General features: G+C 47.9%; 1 protein-coding gene across 2 annotated transcripts in view; it reads left to right on the top strand.

Moving 5' to 3' along the window:
• Nucleotides 1–13,663, top strand: part of DENND5A (DENN domain containing 5A) — a 108,903-nt gene extending 95,240 nt beyond the window's left edge. For both annotated transcript variants that reach the window (XM_036860165.1, XM_036860164.1), the window contains 11 exons: nucleotides 306–390; nucleotides 1,947–2,031; nucleotides 2,823–2,951; nucleotides 6,603–6,724; nucleotides 7,894–8,039; nucleotides 8,617–8,735; nucleotides 9,138–9,319; nucleotides 9,932–10,014; nucleotides 10,512–10,635; nucleotides 11,617–11,785; nucleotides 13,313–13,663. In XM_036860165.1, coding sequence (XP_036716060.1) covers nucleotides 306–390; nucleotides 1,947–2,031; nucleotides 2,823–2,951; nucleotides 6,603–6,724; nucleotides 7,894–8,039; nucleotides 8,617–8,735; nucleotides 9,138–9,319; nucleotides 9,932–10,014; nucleotides 10,512–10,635; nucleotides 11,617–11,785; nucleotides 13,313–13,496 — 1,428 coding nt within the window. In that variant the 3' untranslated portion in view covers nucleotides 13,497–13,663. The remainder of the gene's footprint in view (nucleotides 1–305; nucleotides 391–1,946; nucleotides 2,032–2,822; nucleotides 2,952–6,602; nucleotides 6,725–7,893; nucleotides 8,040–8,616; nucleotides 8,736–9,137; nucleotides 9,320–9,931; nucleotides 10,015–10,511; nucleotides 10,636–11,616; nucleotides 11,786–13,312) is intronic.
• The last annotated feature ends 6,352 nt before the right edge of the window (nucleotides 13,664–20,015 follow it).

The following is a 20,015-nucleotide window of genomic DNA, read 5'->3' as shown; positions in this document are numbered from 1 at the left end:
CTTTTTTCTTTCTTATCCACTGGTCCATTCCCAGGCTCTTTTTTGGCCATGTCCTTCCTATTCCCAGTGGGGGATCATTTCTTTTTTCTGTTCCCTTCCATTCTTTATATTTCTCCTGGATTTTAGTAAGGGGATATATATTTGTATACATTGCATCTGGGTGTACATCGAGCTAACAAATAGGACAAATACTTTTTAGCAAAAGCGCATATCTATATGTTCAAATTATCTCTGACTCTGCTCACTAGATGCCTTGCCCTTAGAAATCTAAACTGATAGATATTTCTCCCTTGCATTGGTTCCAGGGGAAATCAGCCTTGTGGTCCCACCTGTTACATTATCAGGAAAACCGGCAGAGAAAACTCACATCAGGAAGCCTCAGTACCTCAGGTAAGATGGTCTCTGCACCATTGGACAAACTCCCTCCACTCACTTTCCCATCCCCCACTGAAGTGATCATCTGTAGCAGACTGTTCCAGGTCAATGAAGTCTTCACTCTGTAATGTTTAAGCCACAGGGCTCTCTGAACCACAGAGCATACCAAAACCATGGGGTTTGCTTTTATTATGTGTTTCTATACACTTGATCAGTGAGATAGAAGATTTATATCAGCAAGAGGCCAGTCTTAGAATAAATTTGGGTTTTAAATGAATTTGGATTGATACTGATGTCCTGTGTTTAGAGTGTTTTCAGAGTCTTTTGTTTTATTTCTGTGAGATGAGCATTGAGATGATCTATCCTATCAGTTAAGAGAGCCTGTTTGTCAGTGTCCTGCCTTGGAACTTCTCAAAGTCAAGGCCTGGTGTGCATGATCCCTTCCACTTGCTTTCTGTTTCTATTTAATAAAAATATCAGAGTTGGCATGGACCCCAGAAATCATCTAGTCCAGCCCCCTTGTTTTACAAGAGGAGGAAACTGGGATCCAGAGAGGAATTTAATTTACTCAAGGTCACACAGTGAATTGATAGAAGAGGCCAGATCAAGAGCCAGGCCTCTTATCTCCAGCCTACTGTTCTTTATAACATCCTGCAGTGTCCCTTCCAGGACAGTCTCCCTCCTTCCTTTTCTTCTTGGCAGCATCACCCCTTCATACCATCCTTCATTCTCCTCTCTCTGCCAGGGAGTTTGTTTAACTTTCTTAGATGTTCTTGTCCTAATGGTAAAGGTCAGTTTAAGTGGGGGTGAAAAGGTAGGCATATACTCAGTGTTGTCTTTGCCCTTGAATTAGTTGATCTCAGCTAGCACTGAACATGGGGAAAACAGCTGGCAAAAAACCAGGTAAAAAAGCTCCCTATGTAGCCTCATAAGGAGTTTTTTGTCCACTTTCTGAGTATGAGAGCAGAGTCTTCTCAGGAAAGCTGTAGAATTTATCGGCAAGGGATAAAACTGTAGCCAAAAATTATCAACAGCTGAATGATGAAGATACTGATTTTAATTGCTGGGCCAGACATGAGGATATAAAGGTATTGTATCTAGAGGTCCTAAGCATCCTGGATCATGTTCTTTACATATTCCCTTGGCTCTTTTGTAGTCCATTTTGAGGCAAGAGCAGGGCATGAGTAGTGGCTCCTAGTGGAAGCACTGCTTCCATGGATTCTGATGAGAACACACTGGATTAGGAGCCAGAGTATCTGTGTTCCTTCCAGTCCTGACTTTGCCACTTGGTGACTGGGGCAAAGCAGCTAACCTCTCTGAATTTCAGTTTCCTCCTCTGTGATACCGTCCATGGCTATCGTATAAGTTGTTACAGAATTAAGTGAGATAATATGCATAAAAGTATAAAATTTGATACCTAGTAGGTACTTAATATTCATGAAATGATTGATCAAAGTGTTACCAAAGTAACCCCAGCTTTTTTCTGTAGATATTTGTGATTTGAGATAAGAAGGGTAGTCAGCTATTTGGGTATACAGATCTCTTTGGACTTAACCAACTTTTTGTTCTAGGAATATTTCTTGATTCAGAACGGAGGAAGTCTGATGCCAGCTCAGTCATGCCTCCCCTGAGAATCTCCCTCATTCAGGATATGAGGTCAGTCTGGGCTCATTTGTAGTAAGCCACTAAAATCCTGTTTTCAGTTGCTGCTTAGGTGTCCACTTTATTTATTTATTTATTTTTGGCTGCGTTGGGTCTTCGTTGCTGTGCGCAGGCTTTCTCTAGTTGTGGCGAGCGGGGGCTACTCTTCATTTCAGTGCACGGGCTTCTCATTGTGGTAGCTTCTCTTGTTGCAGAGCACGGGCTCTAGGTGCGTGGGCTTCCATAGTTGTGGCATGCAGGCTGAGTAGTTGTGGCGCACGGGCTTAGTTGCTACACAGCATGTGGGACCTTCCCGGACCAGGGCTCGAACCCGTGTCCCCTGCATTGGCAGGCGGATTCTTAACCACTGCACCACTAGGGAAGTCCGAGGTGTCCACTTTAAATAGCAGGGTCTCAGTGACCTGGGCTTCTACAGTGTCTCATTTAACCAGGAATCCCTCCTCATTGGTCCTGTGCTTCATGATGCATTTGTAGAGCTGTACAAGCAGTTGTGTTTCCTAACACTTTTGGAGAATTACACCAGAGTATTTCCAGGCCTGAGACCTCTGGGGTTAGCCTTGCTTTCTAAGAGCTGTACTGGCTTCCTCCCCAGCCCCCCAAATTATGGTGAGCCCATCTGGCAAAGTTATCTGGAAGCTCAGGATTTAGAGAACAAGAGAGATGGACTCTCTCAGGATGCAGTAGGGCTCCCTGGCCAGGCTTCCTTTGGTGTTACAGGGGAGGTATTGATAGTGAGTTCATCTCCCACCCTACCCTCCACTCCCCTTTTCCCATTCCCCCTTCAGGCACATCCAGAACATTGGGGAAATCAAGACTGATGTGGGAAAAGCCAGAGCATGGGTGCGACTGTCCATGGAAAAAAAGTTACTTTCCAGACACCTGAAGCAGCTTCTCTCAGACCATGAGCTCACCAAGTAAGGCCACTCCACCTGGAGTAGAACCAGCTCCTGGGAATGGCGGGAGGGACTGGAAACCCCCGTGGGAAGGGAGGGGTATTCGGTATATCATTACTGCTGAATTCAGCTAAACTCAAATTGCATATGAAGGGTTTGCAGCATTTCTTCTTTTTTTCTTTATTCCTTTCTGTGTAGAACACTGTTGTACACTTACACTGCAATATTTCTTATATTTTCCTGTAGATGAATTAACTCTTTTGGCACTGCTCAACACAGCACACTTGTTTTTTTTAGTAGGAACATTCAGACATAATCAGTTGACTGCATGCTCTCTAACTTAGTTCTTTTTTTTTTTTTTTTTTTTTTTTTTCTAAAGGCCTGGATTCTTCGGGCCTCTGGCCACAACCACTCCAGGAAACAGTGGTCCTCCCTTTTGGCTGTTGGTTTCTCTTCTGGGACCTACTATGGTTTATCCAGGCTCTTTCAGCCATTGGTCAACCAATGAGCTCTTGTTGTGCTCTACCTCGGATCAGTTCCCATAAAGAAGATGGGAGGACTTTTCTTGTTTTGGTGGTATATTCTTCCTGAAGTTTTTGGTGATGTAACATTTCTTCTTCTTCTTTATCTGTAGAAGAATAATTCTGTTATATCTGTTCTCCCTACCTTCTTGATCTATATCCCCCCCCAAATACCTTTCTTACAGAGGTAGTGAGAAGGATGGAATCCTCGTTGGATACCTCAGAGTTTTGGGGGTCCTCCTCTCCTTGTGGCACTCAAGTGACCTGTATACCTGTTGGGCATAGGGCATTTTCTTGGTCTCTTTCCTGTCTTGAGGGGGAAAGGATTGGAGAATTAAAAAGAAACTTCTAAGATATACACTATCTCTTTTGTTCTCTCCTGAGCCTAGGCCAGCCCAAAGTAACCAAGTCCTTGCTCTTCCTCACTCCTAGGAGCCACTAAATCTACAGTTCCCTTCTCTTGATTTTATATCCTTTGCATTCATTCCATACCCTAGTTACTAGAGCAGGAGTGGGGAGGAAGGCTGTCTCCTTTCTCTGCCTCTCAGTTACCACCTCTCTGTCTTTTCCTAAATATAATATGTTTGGTTCTTTCTTCATTGGCAAGCCTGTTGGGCATTTTTCTTTTTGGCATTTCCTTGGGCATCTTTTCATGGTATCCTTTATTATGTGACTTCCCTGTGGACGATAAAGCAGAGAAGTGGACCTTGGGGAAACTTTGTGTAAGTGAATTGATTAAACCTGAAGAATCTGTTTTTATTTAAAGTGAAAATGTAATTTTTTAGACTTTGTGTGTTTAAACCACAGCAAGAAACCGGTTTCAAAATCTTAATAGGTTAGAGAGCTCACTTTGAGAGGTTACAAAATAGCAATTTTTAAAGTGCTTACATTTGATTCCCTTTAGTGACGAAAAAGTTTAGAAATAAAATTTGAAGGTTGGAAGGACAACTGAAAGAGAACAAGTGAACATTTAAGCCTGGAGTTTGGAAGGGAGTTGTTTGCATACCAGACTCTAGAGGACAGTTGTGTGTCCTGGGAAAATCTGTGGCTGTGTGGGCACTAGGGTCTGACAGGGCAGGAGTGATTCCTGTGGGCCGGTGTGGGCATCATCTGTCAGGCGATGCTGCAAGTTGGCAGGAGGACATGGCAGAGAGGTAGCCGAGAGGGAGTCAAGCCCAGGAACTTTATGCAGGTCTAGGGCAGTGGATGGGTCTAGGGCCTGTGAACTTAAGGGCCTAGGCAGGAGCAAACAGGGCACAGACTTTGGTGAGGAGACTAATTTTGGTTTCTTTAAACTGTAGCCCTGTTAGAGGACAAAAGCTCAGAATTTACTCCAGTGAGTAGAAAATGAGAGTTTTGCTGCCACAGATTGCGTTTTGGGTGGGATATAGGGAGAGAGAAAGGTGTTCTTCATCAAAACCTACCTACTACTCCATCCTACCCTCTCTCATCTTTCTCCTAAGTTTGCTTAAAGCTCCAGCCACATCAGACCCCTCACACTTCTCAGGATGTGTTCAGCCCTTTCAGGGCCTAGTCAGAAGTCTTCTTTGCCAGAGTTTGCCTAGACTCCTCAGAGACTTAGTCCATTCCTCCTCCAGGCACCCATAGCATTTGTTACAGTATTTGTTCTTTCTTTTTTTTTTTTTTTTTTTTACCATTGGTGGTCTGTATTATCATTATCCATTTGTTTGCCACTTATTAAAATTTGCTTTCATTGGAGGCGTGAACCATGTACCTCTCCCAATACTCCTTCTCCCTACCTCGGTTCACAGTTTGGAGTTCGTGTGACTCCTTGCTTAGCTTTACCTCCCGCATACACATTTCAGGTCCTTAGCCGCTGTTGCATCTGTCTCCTTACTTACTGCCACTCCCTAGGTTTCATCCTCATGCCCCTTTCACCCTTCAGCTGTACTAAATTCAAATTTCTTGAAGTTAGTTATGGCTTTCCCTTTACTTCTAAGAAACCTATTACTTGTAGGGCAGATTACAAACTCTTCAGCCTGAATATTTAGGGCCTGCCTTCATTTTACCCTAGCCAGACTTTTCAGTCTCATTGCTAACTGATCACTTCTCTGAGCCCTCAACTCTAGCCAAACTGGCTTTTATACCCTGTCCTTCTCCTTCTTCTACAACCCCTGTCTAAATTTGTGCTGTCCTTCAGGCCCTCCTGTTCTAGGACCATCCAAACTTCTGGGTCTTTAAATTCCCAGAGAATGCCTTTCATTTGGCAACTCATTATGTCTTATACTGTGGCCTTTATCAGATTTATTCATCTAGACTGTATGTGAGGATAGGTGCTTCCCTCTCCAGCACCTGCACAGAGTAGGTTTTGGTTGGCGAATTTTCTGTGGAAACTACCTTATAAAATGTCTAAGTAGAACCTCACAGGTCTACTGAATCCCATACCTCTCTGGCATGGTGACTGCAGTCTGGGCAGGCAGGACAAGGACCTTCCTTTGTTCTCTGTATGTTTCTTGTGCTGGGGGCCTGTGCATTTGGCTCTCTGTGTCCCTGCTACTTGGGGAAGGTACCATTGCTGTGCAGGCCCAGAAGGCCTGCAGTGTCAGGCAGAGGGGTTGGCCTTTGATGAGTGAGCAGTGGATGAGGGGTGGGGATGGGAGGAAATTGAAAAGAGGGGAAGGACATCGTCTGCACAGCTCTTCCTTGCCTGTGACCTGGATCATTCCATTCCTTGCCTCTGAAGCTGTCCTCAGCTTACATTCACGTTCAGAGCAGTGTTCTGACTTGTGGGTCTCAGGTCTGCTGAGGGTCAGAGACTAGCCCTGGTACGGAATGGTGACCACAGACCTCCTGCCATTGCTACTCCTACACGATACACTGGGGTGATGCCCTATAGAAGCCCTCAGGTTAGGAAAGAAGATCCCACGACGTCTGACACTTTACATTATAGTAACGTCAACTCTTGGACACAGGTGGAGTTTGGTTTTTGTTGTTCCTGCTGTAGCTAAAGCCACTTTCCCTCTAGCCCTCAGTTGGAGTAGCTGGCTTTGTTCCTTTTTTCGGTGGCCCTAAAGAGCTTGAGGCTTGACTCACATTCTTCCCTTAGCTGTGTCCTTCCAGAACTGAATAATTCTAGCCTCTTACCCCTCCTTTTGTCTGGGAGACTGATGTATCGCCTCTTCTCCGACAGAAAGTTGTACAAGCGCTATGCCTTCCTGCGCTGTGACGACGAGAAGGAGCAGTTCCTCTATCACCTCCTCTCTTTCAATGCCGTCGATTACTTCTGCTTCACCAATGTCTTCACAACTATCCGTGAGTAGCCCTGTGCTCCCCACTAGCCTTCCCAATGCCAGTCTTCATGAGCCTGTCTGAGGCTAACTTACTGTCCCCTTTTTAAAGAAAGATTATCACTTGTACTTTCTTCTGTGGGGAGAGAGGTGTACTTGCCCCTCCTTGGAGGTTGTATTTTCTCTCAAGCTTCTTACTCTTGTTCTGAACTAGGGAGCTCAGCGCTTTTGGCCATTGTGTTGTCACTGTGGTCCTGGGCGCTGGGGGCCTAAGGTGGAGTGGGGTGTGGGGGGTGAAGTTCACTGCCCTCCCTGCACACCTGTAAAGAAATCTCCCTCTTGTTTTGGGCTGAGAGAGTCATTCAGCATCACAGAAAGTTTCAGACTAGCCCCCAGGGAACAACAACTCTTCCTGAAGTAGCAGAAAGAACTCCAGATGGCAGTGGGAGGTTTGGGTCCAGGCCCTGTTCTGCCCTAACTCATTATGGATCTGTGAGCAGTGTCTACCCCTGCAGTGGGGCTCAGTCTCCCTATTTGCAGAGCGAGGAAGAGGGTTTAAAATGGTCTAAGGAAGGCTCTTGGAGTCTCAACTTTCTTTGGTGCTAGGATGCTTTGTTTGGTGGGGGGTGGTCTGAATTTGCCCCATGACTAGTTGTTTGGCCAGTGACTCAGCAGCTTCAGCAGTGTGGACTCTTGTTCTATATGACACCCATCCTCCCTCTCAGAGAAAAGGGTTGTAGGCGTCAGTGGAAGCAGCACTGGACTGGAATACAGGAGACCTGGGGGAAACTATTTCCCTCTCACTGCCTCAGAAAAGGCATTGTGATACCTGCCTGGCCTCTCTGGAGATTGTTATTAGAGTCCTTGATATGATAGACAGAAAAGTGCTCTGAAAAGCAATTCAGTGCAGTGTTGAGTTGGTGATATTGTTTAAGGAACAGGTTTACTTAGCTCTGAGCTTGCAGATGGGCTTGGATTTGGATGTTTGGGTGATAACCCTGGGAGGAGTGAGATTGAGGGGAAGATTGGCTAATATTCTAAGCCGGCCAGAGACTGGGTCCTCAGGACCTGCTGCTCCAGGCTCTGTACCAGGAACCCCAATCATGCCAGCACGCCTGGGGCAGGTCAGGGCTCTCTCAGGTACGGGAGGGATTCCTGATCCCCTCCAATGCCTTTGTGGCTTCCCCTAAACAGTGATTCCTTACCACATCCTGATCGTACCAAGCAAGAAGCTGGGGGGCTCCATGTTCACCGCCAACCCATGGATCTGCATCTCGGGAGAACTGGGTGAGACACAGATCCTGCAGATTCCCAGGAATGTGTTAGAGATGACCTTCGAGGTACGTGTTATCCGGCGACCACAGCCCCAGGCTCTATGGGGATCTGAGTTTCAACAGCTACTTTGGGAAGCCTTCTCCAGGGTTTTAGAGGCCTTGCTCTATACAGTGTTATGCTTCAGCACAGCTGACCTGTCCCAAGACGATCAGAGGCCAGGGCCAAGGGTTGACTGAGGACGGGGGAGCCTGCCCTGTCTAAATGGTTTCTGGCTGGAAGGCACCCATCTGGACTTGTATGCCTCCTTGTCCATGGTGTATTGAGAAATCCCCAAGAGTTCTTTCAGCTGCTGAGCCCAAATGTTCACAGAGGGCTCCGACTGCTCTGCCATTTCCAGAGCCTTCTGCTCCCAGGCCCTAGTCTTCCTCAGGTAGTGGTCTCTTTCTTTCTCGGCATCGTCCCTCATGAGGTAGTACGATACTGCCAGCTTTGGCGGTAGGTGGAGCCATGAGCTCTGCCCCTGCAGATACTGGGGGGCCAGGTTGCAGGGAGCCAGTCAGATGTGTGCCTCTGAGGAGTGTGGCGCTTTTCTTCTGTTTTCTTGACCTACCCCATCTTCTCTGTTTGGCTGTTCTCTCACAGTACCAGAACTTGGGGAAGCTCACTACGGTGCAGATAGGCCATGATAACTCTGGGCTGTATGCCAAATGGCTTGTTGAGTATGTGATGGTCAGGAATGAGATCACCGGACATACCTACAAGTAAGTGTTCCCTCAGCTATGCCCGGAGACACTGGGGCTAGGTGTACCACCAGGGCTGTGTTTGATGCTTGGGTATGTGGGGTTCTCAAGGAGACCTTTTAGGTTGTGATAGGCTGAGGCAATTTCCTGTTTGGCTCTGCCTCATGCCCTGAAAAGAAATAGAAGGAGGGCTTTACAAGTGAAGGTGTATGACATCGCTGTGCACAGGTTCCAGGCCACCCATCGCTCGGGTGGCTTCCCTGATGCCGCACGGTGGGATGAGGAGCAGGGCCTTGAGGATCCCCAACCCGGTTTTCAGAGCCTATCCTCAGGGATTGGCTTTTTTGATGGCCTTTGCTGATCAGCAAGGGGAAGGACGCTGGAGGAGCTGGCAGCTCTGACAGGCTATTGCCTTACCCTCAGGTTCCCGTGTGGCCGGTGGTTGGGGAAGGGCATGGATGACGGAAGCCTGGAGCGGGTCCTAGTCGGGGACCTGCTCACATCCCAGCCTGAGGTGGACGAGAGGCCGTGCCGGACCCCGCCCCTGCAGCAGTCTCCCAGCGTCATCCGGAGGCTCGTTACCATCTCACCCAACAACAAGCCCAGTAAGTGGGAGATGGGGCTGGGCCCTCCTGTTGCCCTGCCTGGGGAATGGGCAGATTTCTGGAAGTCCTGATAAGGGAGCCCGGGTCCCCCGCAGCCTGTGCAGCTGCCTCAGGAACCACCTCTGCCGACAAAGACAAAGCAGCCTCAGGCATTTGTCACCCTCCTCTCATGAATCAGTTGGGGGGGTTTGGCACTCTCGTTAGAGGACTGGAAGGAGAGGGGAGAGCTCCTGGATCCTGGCCTGGGTCCTCTGTGCTATTTGTATATGACCCTATAGAGGAGAGGGGTTTACTTTCTGGCCTTCCCCTTCCTGGTTCCTGGGCTTTACTGTCAAGTCGTGGCACTCTTTTGGTTGCCAAAAGTTCCAGGGCAGAGTGGAGAAGAAACTTGACCAGCATCTCCTGGAGACAGAACTCTAAGATCCTAGCTTTTGCTTTTTGTCCCAAGATTTTAGGAAGAGCTAGCTCAGCAAAGTTGGGTGGGCAAGAGCCACCCTTCCCAGGGTCCAAGCTGCCCTGCCTCTCCCGTGGGTCTTCCTATGTCCTCAGTCTTTTGCTCAGTCAACTAAGTACTGTTAACCTGAGACTGGATATCTGCTTGATTTTTATCAGAGCTGAACACTGGGCAGATCCAGGAGTCCATCGGTGAGGCAGTCAATGGCATCGTGAAGCACTTCCATAAGCCTGAGAAAGAGGTGAGCCTCCCTGCCCTCCAACCCAGGGCCTTATATTGAGTAAGAGAGAATAATCTTGTTCCAGGCCCATGTGCTGTGGACAGCCCAGCGCATAGAGTGTGTGCCTCAGTTAGTTTGAGATTCAGCGGATTCCTTTCTCTGGGGACCTGTGCCTAGGGTTGCCCTGTTTTCCTTACTCACTGACAACCCAGCAGAGTCCCTGGGCCTCCAATGGACAGTGTATTTCTGTCCTCTTCTGAATTTGTCTGGGTCTCCCTGAACAATGGCCACATGGGCTTTGTCCCCTGCTGGGGGCCCAGAACCATCATCTGTTCATTCAACAGCTATTCACTGAGAGCTGCTCTAAGTCAGGCCCTGCCAGGTGCTGGGGAGACTAGACAAGGTCCCTGCGTGTCTTTTGCTGCCCTCCCAGGTGTGGGCAGTGGGCTGGGGATGCAGTGGTGGGAGGGCATCTTGGCTGAGGCAAGCCTGGCACTCTCCCCTGTTTCCTTATATAGCGAGGTAGTCTGACGCTGTTGCTTTGTGGAGAATGTGGCCTTGTCTCGGCCCTGGAACAGGCTTTCCAGCATGGATTTAAATCGCCGCGGCTCTTCAAAAATGTCTTCATTTGGGATTTCTTGGGTGAGTTGGGCTAGGGCGTGAGGGTGGGAAAAGCATGCAGAGACATGGGGGAATCATCAGCATAATGTGGGTGCTGACCACTGGGGTCTGAGGTACAGAAGCCGAATCAGGTGACTCTCAGGTTAGATGTGTTTGCTTGCCCTGGCTTTTCTCGGAGGTAATAACAGAAGCCCTCCCACCCTTCGCCCCTCATCTCCTGAGAATTGGACAGGAAAGATTCTTTCCAGGCATCTGTCATATATAATACAGGCTTAGTCATGACTCCTCACACTTCCTGCTCGTAGGTCCAAAAGACCAGTTGCATTGGAGTCCAAGCCCTGTGTTACACCCCCTTGGAGAATTTGATGCAAGAAGCTTCTCCCTCAAGAGTTTTGTTGAGAAAGGACCATCTTTATATCAAGGGCCACATAAAGAAATTTAAAATACAGAGATAGGGAACATAAGGATCATTTTTTATTTTTATTTTTTTTTAAAGTGCTGATTGTTTTAATTTATTCAAAGTGAAAATAAATATCCATATGGAACATTTTATAAAGTAAATGGTTTCAAAATAAAACATTTAAGACAAAATGGCCAGTTAAACCATACTATCAAAGTGAATGAAACACAAATTTTCAAATTTTTCAAGCTAAATATACATAGTCTGTCTCATTTTCAGTTGAAGATGCAGTATTGAACATTGGTCAGTCATGTGTGATTTTTAGGATGCCTTTAGAATTGAAGTCTGAGACTACAACTAACAAAAAGCAAGCACTTGGCTGCTTCACAGCAGGAGGCAGATTCCTCTTTCTCAGCAGAATTCCAGACATTCATAAGGGTCATTTTGAAGTGTGACCAGTGGCCTCAGAGCACTCATGTTATTCCCACTAAGTTACTTGCGTTGACATGGAGGTAGGCCTGTGGCAAGCGGCCTACAGGACAGTCAGGGACAGGTCGGTTTTGAGAGCCTTTGTCACTGGCAAGCTTGTCTCCTCTTCACAGAAAAAGCACAAACCTATTACGAGACTTTGGAGCAGAATGAACTTGTTCCTGAGGAAAACTGGCATATGAGGGCCCGGAACTTCTGCCGTTTTGTCACTGCGATCAACAATAATCCCCGGAACATTGGCAAGGATGGCAAGTTTCAGATGCTGGTGTGCTTGGGAGCCAGGTACTGCAGCCTCATGGCCCAGTGTGCACACAGCCAGCCCTGCAGGTGGTGCTGGAGGCCCAGTGTGGTGCGGGGGTGGGGAGTGGCTAATGGCCAGGTGCCCTTGGGCAGGTGAGGCCTTGGAGGCCTTGGTAGAGGCCCCTACTTTTCTTCATGTACCACGTGTGTGTGTGTGTGTGTGTGTGTGTGTGTGTGTGTGTGTGTATGTGAGTGAGAGGGGTGGGGTGGGGTGGGGATGAAAGCGTGTGTGTAACTGGGGAGGAGGGGCTGCATTTTGATGCGAAGGAATAAAACCGTCCCCCTGACAAAATTTGAAGTAGAGTATATATATCTAGTCATTTCTTTAACAAACATTTGAATGTGCCAGGCCTCATGGAAGGTGTGGGAATAGAGCTGAATAAAATACGGTCTCTACCATTTAGAAGTTCACTTGTCCTGATTATTTAGTACAAGGCAGAAGTTTGGGAGAGTTCAAAAAAGTACGCATTCATAATGTTTGCTGAAAATGTAGAGAAGGAACAGAGGAGGCTCAGGGAGGAGGTGGTATTTGAGGTGAGCCTTAACGGAAGGGTAGACGTGAGGAGGGAGCTTGAAGCAGACAGAACTAACAGAGAGGCCCTAAAGGAAGAAAAGCATGTGGGGTCAGGAAATAACAGGTGGAATGTGGGAAGGAAACACTTTAAGGGATAGGGGCCATGAGGAGCTGGGACAGAGTTGATTTTTAATCAGGGAACTGAAATGATAGTAATTTGATATCATGGATGGTATGCATGGGCAAGATTGTTAGGGGTTATTCCAGTGGGTCAGGTGAGAGCACGAAGCCCAGATAAACAAGGCAGTTTTTATTTAGGCCGTGGAAGGGAGGGAGTTGGCATAGTTGTTAAAAACAGATTCAGGAACCAGATTCACCAGGTTCACATCGCAGATCAGCCACTTACTAGCTGTGTGCTCTTGGACGAGCTGCTTAACCTCCATCAGCCTCACTTTCTTCGTCTGTAAAGTGGGGATAATAATAGCACTGATAGCACCTACCTCACATCATGGGGTTGTCATGAAGGTTGAATCTCTTATAATGGTGCCTGGCACATGCTGAGTGCTATGTGGATGTCAGCTTGCAGTGTTTTTCCTGGTGGTGGTCGCTGTGGGGAGGAGCGACGATCTAGGAGAGACTGGCTGTTGAGATGGAGGAAGTGCTGCTGACAGGACATGGTGTCTTGTTGGTGGGGTCGTCTGGGGGGCTAGAGGGGGAGGCGGAGCAGGCCTTGTGGCAGATGACAGGGCCTGTTTGGGTCAGGTTGGGTTGGCATCCCTAGGGCTCGGTAGCCCACAGTGGGAGCCTTTTAAAGCCATGTAAGACATCTTCGCCAAGTGCTCTTAGGGGAGGGAAAGGGGGCTGCGGGGAGATCTGCTTCTCCAGCTTCAGACTTTGTTCAGGGAGTGATGGAGCGGGTTTCCCCCTTGGGCTTTCGCTAACTGCCTCCCTTCCCTTTCCCTTCTAACGCATCTGGACTGATCCTTCCCTGCCAGAGATCACCTCCTGCACCACTGGATTGCCCTGCTGGCTGACTGCCCCATCACCGCACACATGTATGAGGATGTGGCGCTGATCAAAGACCACACACTTGTCAATTCCTTGATCCGCGTGCTGCAGACACTGCAGGAGTTCAACATCACGCTGGAGACATCCCTGGTCAAGGGCATCGACATCTGACCTCCCAGCACCAGCTAGCAGCAGGACCCAGAGACTCGCCTGTAGCTCTGCCCACCTTCTTCCCAAAGGGACCTACGCGAGTTGTGCAGGAGATGAGAGGAGATGTACACTCACTGTAAAAAGAAAAGTAGAGGATTTTTGGAATAAATAATCTATTTTAGAGTTTATTTGCTGATTTGCTTTTTACACACTTTCATGTGAAAGAGTGATAGGGAGAGGGAGACGAGGTTGGTGCCGCTTATTTTGAAGCTGGTGCCCTCCCTCGCCGTGGCCACGCGCTGGAGCCTGCGGCCTCCCTGGACTGAGCCTGCGGCACGTGCGGGGCAGCTCTGCTTCCTCGTCCCCGCCGCGTTAATGAGGCCATTCCACATTGTTTTTAAACTGATGTTTTCTATATTAACATTATTATGGATATTTGGCTTTCACGGGCCACACACAGGTGTGCTGAGCAGGAAGCCCCAAGCTCCAATCAAAGGGATTTTTAGTAGTGCCTCTAAAAGCACTGATGAGGCAGCTCCATGGCTTTTCTTTTTCTTGTCAGTATTATTTGGGAAGGAGACATGCCAGGATGTATCATTGTGCAGAAAATCAGTTTCCTCTTGGCACACAGTTGCACAGAAGTAAACATAAGCACGTTTTAACAGGTTTTCCTTTTCTTTCTTTTATGTATTATTTATTTAACCCTCCATTGTGTGTTTTAAGTCTTTTTCTTTTTTTTAAGGAAAGAAAAAGCTGTCACAGTCTAACTGGCTATGTTATCATTGTTAAATTTATGTTATTTTGCGACTTAGAAACCAGCTGCAGTATGGCCCACTTAATAAAACACCTGAAACAGAACTGTGTGGGTCCCTGACTTTCATGGCGTGTTGCGAGGAGTGGGTAGTGGAGGGTGCAGTTGGGTCTGTCTGAGAGAACCAGGCTGTGGCGCTGCCTCCCAGGCCAGGACTGCCCAGAGGGGCTTGTGTGTCCTGGGTCCTACCCACTGCGGCACCAGGAGCTTTCCTGGCTGTTTGAGAGGGAGGCATCCCAGGGTTAATTTCCCACTACCCAGAGGAGGAGGCTGAGGCAGAGAGGGGAAAAGACCTGGCCAAGGTTGCAAAAGTTGTCACTTGACCGAGACGGGATGGGCCATTTCTTGAAGGGTAAGAAAGACCAGGTGTGGGAACATGGCACATGAGACCCTGTCTGCGCTCGGGAAGGAAAGCTTTTTCCTGAGAGAAGGTTTGCTTTTCCCCAGATGGCAGGTGATAGAGCTTTATAAGGGTCCCAGGAATCAGCTTCCTTTGGTTTTATTCTTCAACCAAGCTGCTTTGGCAGGAAGCTCCAGAAGTGTAGCACAATCAAGTACAGCACCTCAAGCCAGTCAGTGTCCTCTTTTATGCTTCCCTGACTTTGCATGTTCTGTTCTCTGCCTGGAATGCCTCCCCTCATGTCCACTTATGTTCATTGTTCAGGGTTTCCTTTACCCCCCGGGGAACGGTTAATCATTTCCTCATTGTGCTCCTGTAGTTTCTTAGATGCTGGGACTTCCTCTCTGGGTTGTTATTGCCTGCTTTCATGTTGGGCCCACTCCCTAGACTGAGCTCCTAGAGGGCGGGGAGGGTCTCCTGTTCATCTCCCTCCCTGGTGACTGGCAGTGCTAAGGTGAGGCTTTTTAAAGAGGTGAGGAAAGCGACTGGAGGCTTCCGGGACAGCTGCAGTGCGCCATCCTGCCGGCAGGGGGTGTGAGTGGGTGGTGGGAGTCTTCAGGTTTTTTTGGAAGTGGGGCAGGTAGGCAGTGCCTCTGGAGCATGTGTATGTTCTGGGCCGAGATCAGAGATGACCTTAAGCCAGGTGCTTTACACATACCTCTCCCTTTTCCTCACAACTCTGCAAGGCAAGTTTAGATTATTCCCAGTTTATAGGCGAGGAAATCGAAGTTCGGAGAAGGTTAGTCATTTGCCCAAGGCCACACATCATGTAAGTAGTTTGCAGTTACCAGAACTGTTTCACTCCAAGCTTGTGGCTTTTCCATTGACAACTGCTCCCTTATTGGATTCAGGTCTCTGCTCAGATGTCCTTAGAGAGACCTACTCTGACCACTCTAAAATACCAACAGTCACTTTTTTCCCCTATTCTGCTTTATTTTTCTTCCTAACATCGGCAACCATTATACTAATTATTTGCTAATTCTAAATGTAAGTTTTATGAGGGAGGAACCCAATCCACTTTGTTCATGAAGTAGTAACTGGCACAGGTTATGTACCTAGTAGGTGTCTGTGGAATGCGTGAATTCATTGGCACTGGTTAACATCACAGACTATGGGCCAAAGTCCTTGGGTTGAATTCTTGCTCTGCTACTGGGACTTAGAGCAAGCTATGTAACTTTGCCGAACCTCAGTTTACTCACCATCGATGAAATGGGAATGGTAATAGTGGCTGCCTCATAGCGTTGTTGTGGGGACTAAATGACTCTGCATATATGCCTGGAATAGGTCAGCTGTGTGTAAATGTTGGTTGTTGTTATTACCCCATTGTATCAAGCCCTGTCCTAGTTCCTGACTGAGACCCAGACCCCCTGTCCTTGAAGAGCTCGGAGGCAAGTGCTGCAGGAGAATATGACATCAGGGAAGATACTGACCACAATGAGTTGTGCTTAGGGTGGAGGATTGTCCCAAGAGTGGACATTGCATGTAGAGTGAACAGCATGTGCAAAGGCATGGCGATGTGAAGGTGCCTGCCGAACTGTGAAGCTTGGGGAAGTCTAGTTCTAGAGTCAAGTCCGAGACAGGGAGGAGAGCATATGTGTGAGCTCTGCATCCACAAAGTGGGAGATAAGGAAAAGGCTGACAGGTATCCCAGGGCTTTGAACATTGCTGGTGCTTAGTAGATGTGGATTGAATGAATGACTGAACCCATGCTGCAGGTACAAAAACCAAAGCCATACCACCAGTATGTGGCATTCCTTGTGCACATTTACACCTGTGAAGAATGTTATTGCTGCTCTGGCCTCTCCTTCTCTGACATGAGAAATGGAAACCTGTGGTCAGAGCATAACTGCTGGGCTGAGACATGACAACTGTGTGGCCTGAACAGGTCACTGGCAACATACACTCATAACCAACGTGTATGGTCTACTGCCTGGCAGATTCACCCATGACCGGACCACGTCTCAGAGGAGCAAGGGGAGGATACTGTTTAGGTAACCTGGGAGTATTTCTCCTCTGCCTTCAGCCAGCGGTCGAGCCGGTTAGAGTTAAATGACCTTCCTGGATGTGGTCATGGGTCTAACTTGTAAAGTGGTCCAGTGGGTCCTGGCTCTGTGTGGTGTGTGCACAGCACCCAGCACTTGATTATGTTCTTTGATGGAGGACGCTGGTGGCCTCAGCCAGCCAAAAGCAGTGGAGAAGCAACACCCTTTCCAGCAGACGCTGCTGAGAAGGTAAGTGTGAATCATGTTTTATAGATCAGGGCTCTCCTGGAACCATCTGTGTTCTGCTCCTTCTAACAGCTGATTGTGCTATGAATGTCTCACTTTCTACTGTGTTTTGTTTTATAATCTGCAGCAAACCCTTTTCGGAATGATGTGTGATATAAGAGAACAGACGTGTTCAGTAGCTCAATGTTTCAAGGACATTCGAGTCAGCTGCCTCTCAAGCAGCTCCGTGTAGATAAAGTGCAGTCATTGTGCTCAGCAAGCAGCCCTTCCTGCCTCGGCTTCTGCACCTGCTCTAACTCAGTGCTTCTCAGACTCTGAGATTTCAGGGACTGGTCAATAAACAGGCAGATGAACTCAGTGAATTGTTACGAAGCGAGCACCCTTGTAACCACCACCCTGGCCAGGAATAGAGCTTTACCAGCCTCCCCAGCATCCTCCAAGCTCCCCATTCCCCATTCCTGTCCCAGCTGCCTCCCTCCTTCCAACTTCTTGACCTTTATAGTAATGACTTCCTTGAGTTTCTTTTATTGCTTTATCACCCAAGTGTGCATCCCTACACACTATAGTTTAGTTTTACTGTTTTGTTTTTTTTTTAGACTTGATACATCTCTCAATCTAACGAGTTTCCTCTACCCCTTTCTTTTCCTTACAGTTTATCTGTTGAGGAACCTGGGCAGTTTGACCTGTAGTTTTTCCACAGCCTGGATTTTGCTAGTTTCACACTGGGGGGTGCAGTTCAATGTGCTCCTTTACTCTCTGCACTTCCTGCAAATCAGCAGCTAGATCCAGAGACCTGATTCGCCTCAGGTGGGATCCCTCTGATGATGAGACTCTAGGCAGTGTGTGCTCATTTACCAGGAGGCACCTCATGTCTGGTGTTCACTTTTATTGGTGTTGGCAGTCACTGATGCTCAACACCTATATCCGGTAAGTAATTCACTGGGGGTTGCAACATGGGGATATTCTAATTTATCATTTTGTTTTCATTTATTAGATGGAATAATTTTATAAGGAGATGCTGCCCCCTCATCTATTTGATTTCTCAGTAGAGTTTGTATAGGAAAGGCAGAATAAGTGCTTAATTCTTTCCTTTTATTTACTCAACTTTTAAGACAATGAATTGGATTGGTTCCCTGCTATCCTCAGAAGGTGGCTATTTAAAAAAAATTACTATGAACTTATGAATAAACGTATCTGATGGGTTTCATTTCATTGCAATTATTGTCTTTGTTGCCCCGTCTTGGCTGTTGGGAGCCTCTTCAAGTTGGTTGGCTCCGGAGTTGTTTGACAAGACTCTGGTGGTTGCTTTCTGGCATTTCAAGATGTCCCAAGCTCCTCTTGTACATTTTCTGTCCTAAACTTGGAATCAGCTATTTCTCTAAGAAGCCCTGGGTTTCACGTGTGTTTTACCCAGCCCCTATGTATAAAGGCAGCCCTGCCACCTCCTGCTCTTCAGGCTCAATTATCTCTGCCAAGATGGTGACTCCTTTCTTGTCTGCTGGTCCTCAGACACATGGAATGCAAAGTGCCCTGGTGGCAGCTGGAGCCTATAGTTCAATGCACCGGGACCTAAAGAATGTAGTTCTGTGTCCGCTGGAAAGAGTGTGCTCCCTTTGGAGACCAGTGCTTCCAACCCCGCAGAACCCAGAGCTGCAGAAACAGGAAGCACAGTGTCCCTCAGTGGGCCCTTGGAAGTGATGGTAAGTGTGGCCACTCCTTCTTCTGCCCCTTGGTTCCTGGAACCATGTATTCTTCCTTAGGGATGCAGCAGCACATGAAAGTCTCTGATTTAATGCATGTACTGGATCCTGAAGGATGGCACCCCCCCTTTTTTTTTTTTTTTAATTTATTTAATTTTATTTTTGGCTGCGTTGGGTCTTGGTTGCTGCGTGCGGGCTTTCTCTAGTTGCGGTGTGCAGGGGTTGCTCCTCGTTGCAGTGCGCAGGCTTCTCATTGCGGTGGCTTCTCCTGTTGCGGAGCACGGGCTCGAGGTGCGCAGGCTCAGTAGTTGTGGCTCGCGGGCTCAGTAGTTGTGGTTTGCGGGCTCAGTAGTTGTGGCTCGCGGGCTCTAGAGCGCAGGCTCTGTAGCTGTGGCGCACAGGCTTAGTTGCTCCGCGGCATGTGGGATCTTCCTGGACCAGGGCTCGAACCCGTGTCCCCTGCATTGGTAGGCGGGTTCTTAACCACTGCGCCACCAGGGAAGCCCTGCACCCCACCCTTGAAGGTTATTGCCTCAGATTATTGAAGCTAGTGCTTCAGTTGTGCCTTTAGTAGGCCATGTCAGGGCTCTTTGAGGTTGGTAACGTCTGGATGGTGCAATTAAAAAAACAAAAAAATATATATATATATATCACCAGTGGATCCTAATGTCATGGGCCCACTCCCTAACTTGCCTCACTGTGAAGTGGGTGCGCTGGTTGAATGCTATGCTGATGTAATTCCGTACCTGAGGATCAGGTACTCGCTAAGCTTCTGGATATTGGTGCTAGCTGAGGTTCTGTGGGCAGAAAAGGCAAACATTTTCAGAATAGATCCCTATCCCTGTGAGGATGAACTGCAGGCTCTCCCAGGATGGAAGGGGCCTGATATAGCTGATTTGCCGTCAAGTGGCTGGTTGGTCTCCTCAAGGAATAATGCCATATCTGGGGCTCAGCTTTGGTCTCTTTCGCTGGCAGATTGGACACGCAGAGGCAGCAGTCGCTAGATGAGCTTTGGTACGTGGGCGTCCGTGCTGGTGGGCCTATGCATAGCCTCCGTATCTATCTTGTGACCAACTCCATTCATGTGCTTATTGTGCCAGTTCCAGGGTGGCCAGTGACAAAGTGGATGAGTCATTTAATCTACTTAATTCACTTCTCTTCTGTGGTGGATGCTGTCTGGTGGGTGGTGATAGTTGATATACTGCCTGTCTACTTCCAACCACACCCCTCTACCCCAAACCTTCTTTTTTTTTTTTTTATTTTTAATGGTCGCTCAGTATGGGACCGGGTTTTGGGTCTTCGGAAGAGTCGCCTCGGCCAGGACAATTTTTTTTTTTAATTAATTTTGACTGTGTTGGGTCTTCGTTTCTGTGCGAGGGCTTTCTCCAGTTGCGGCAAGCA

The sequence above is a fragment of the Balaenoptera musculus genome, chromosome 8, assembly GCF_009873245.2.
Source record: "Balaenoptera musculus isolate JJ_BM4_2016_0621 chromosome 8, mBalMus1.pri.v3, whole genome shotgun sequence".
NCBI classification, from domain to species: domain Eukaryota; kingdom Metazoa; phylum Chordata; class Mammalia; order Artiodactyla; family Balaenopteridae; genus Balaenoptera; species Balaenoptera musculus.
This window is presented reverse-complemented; position numbering and strand designations above follow the sequence as displayed.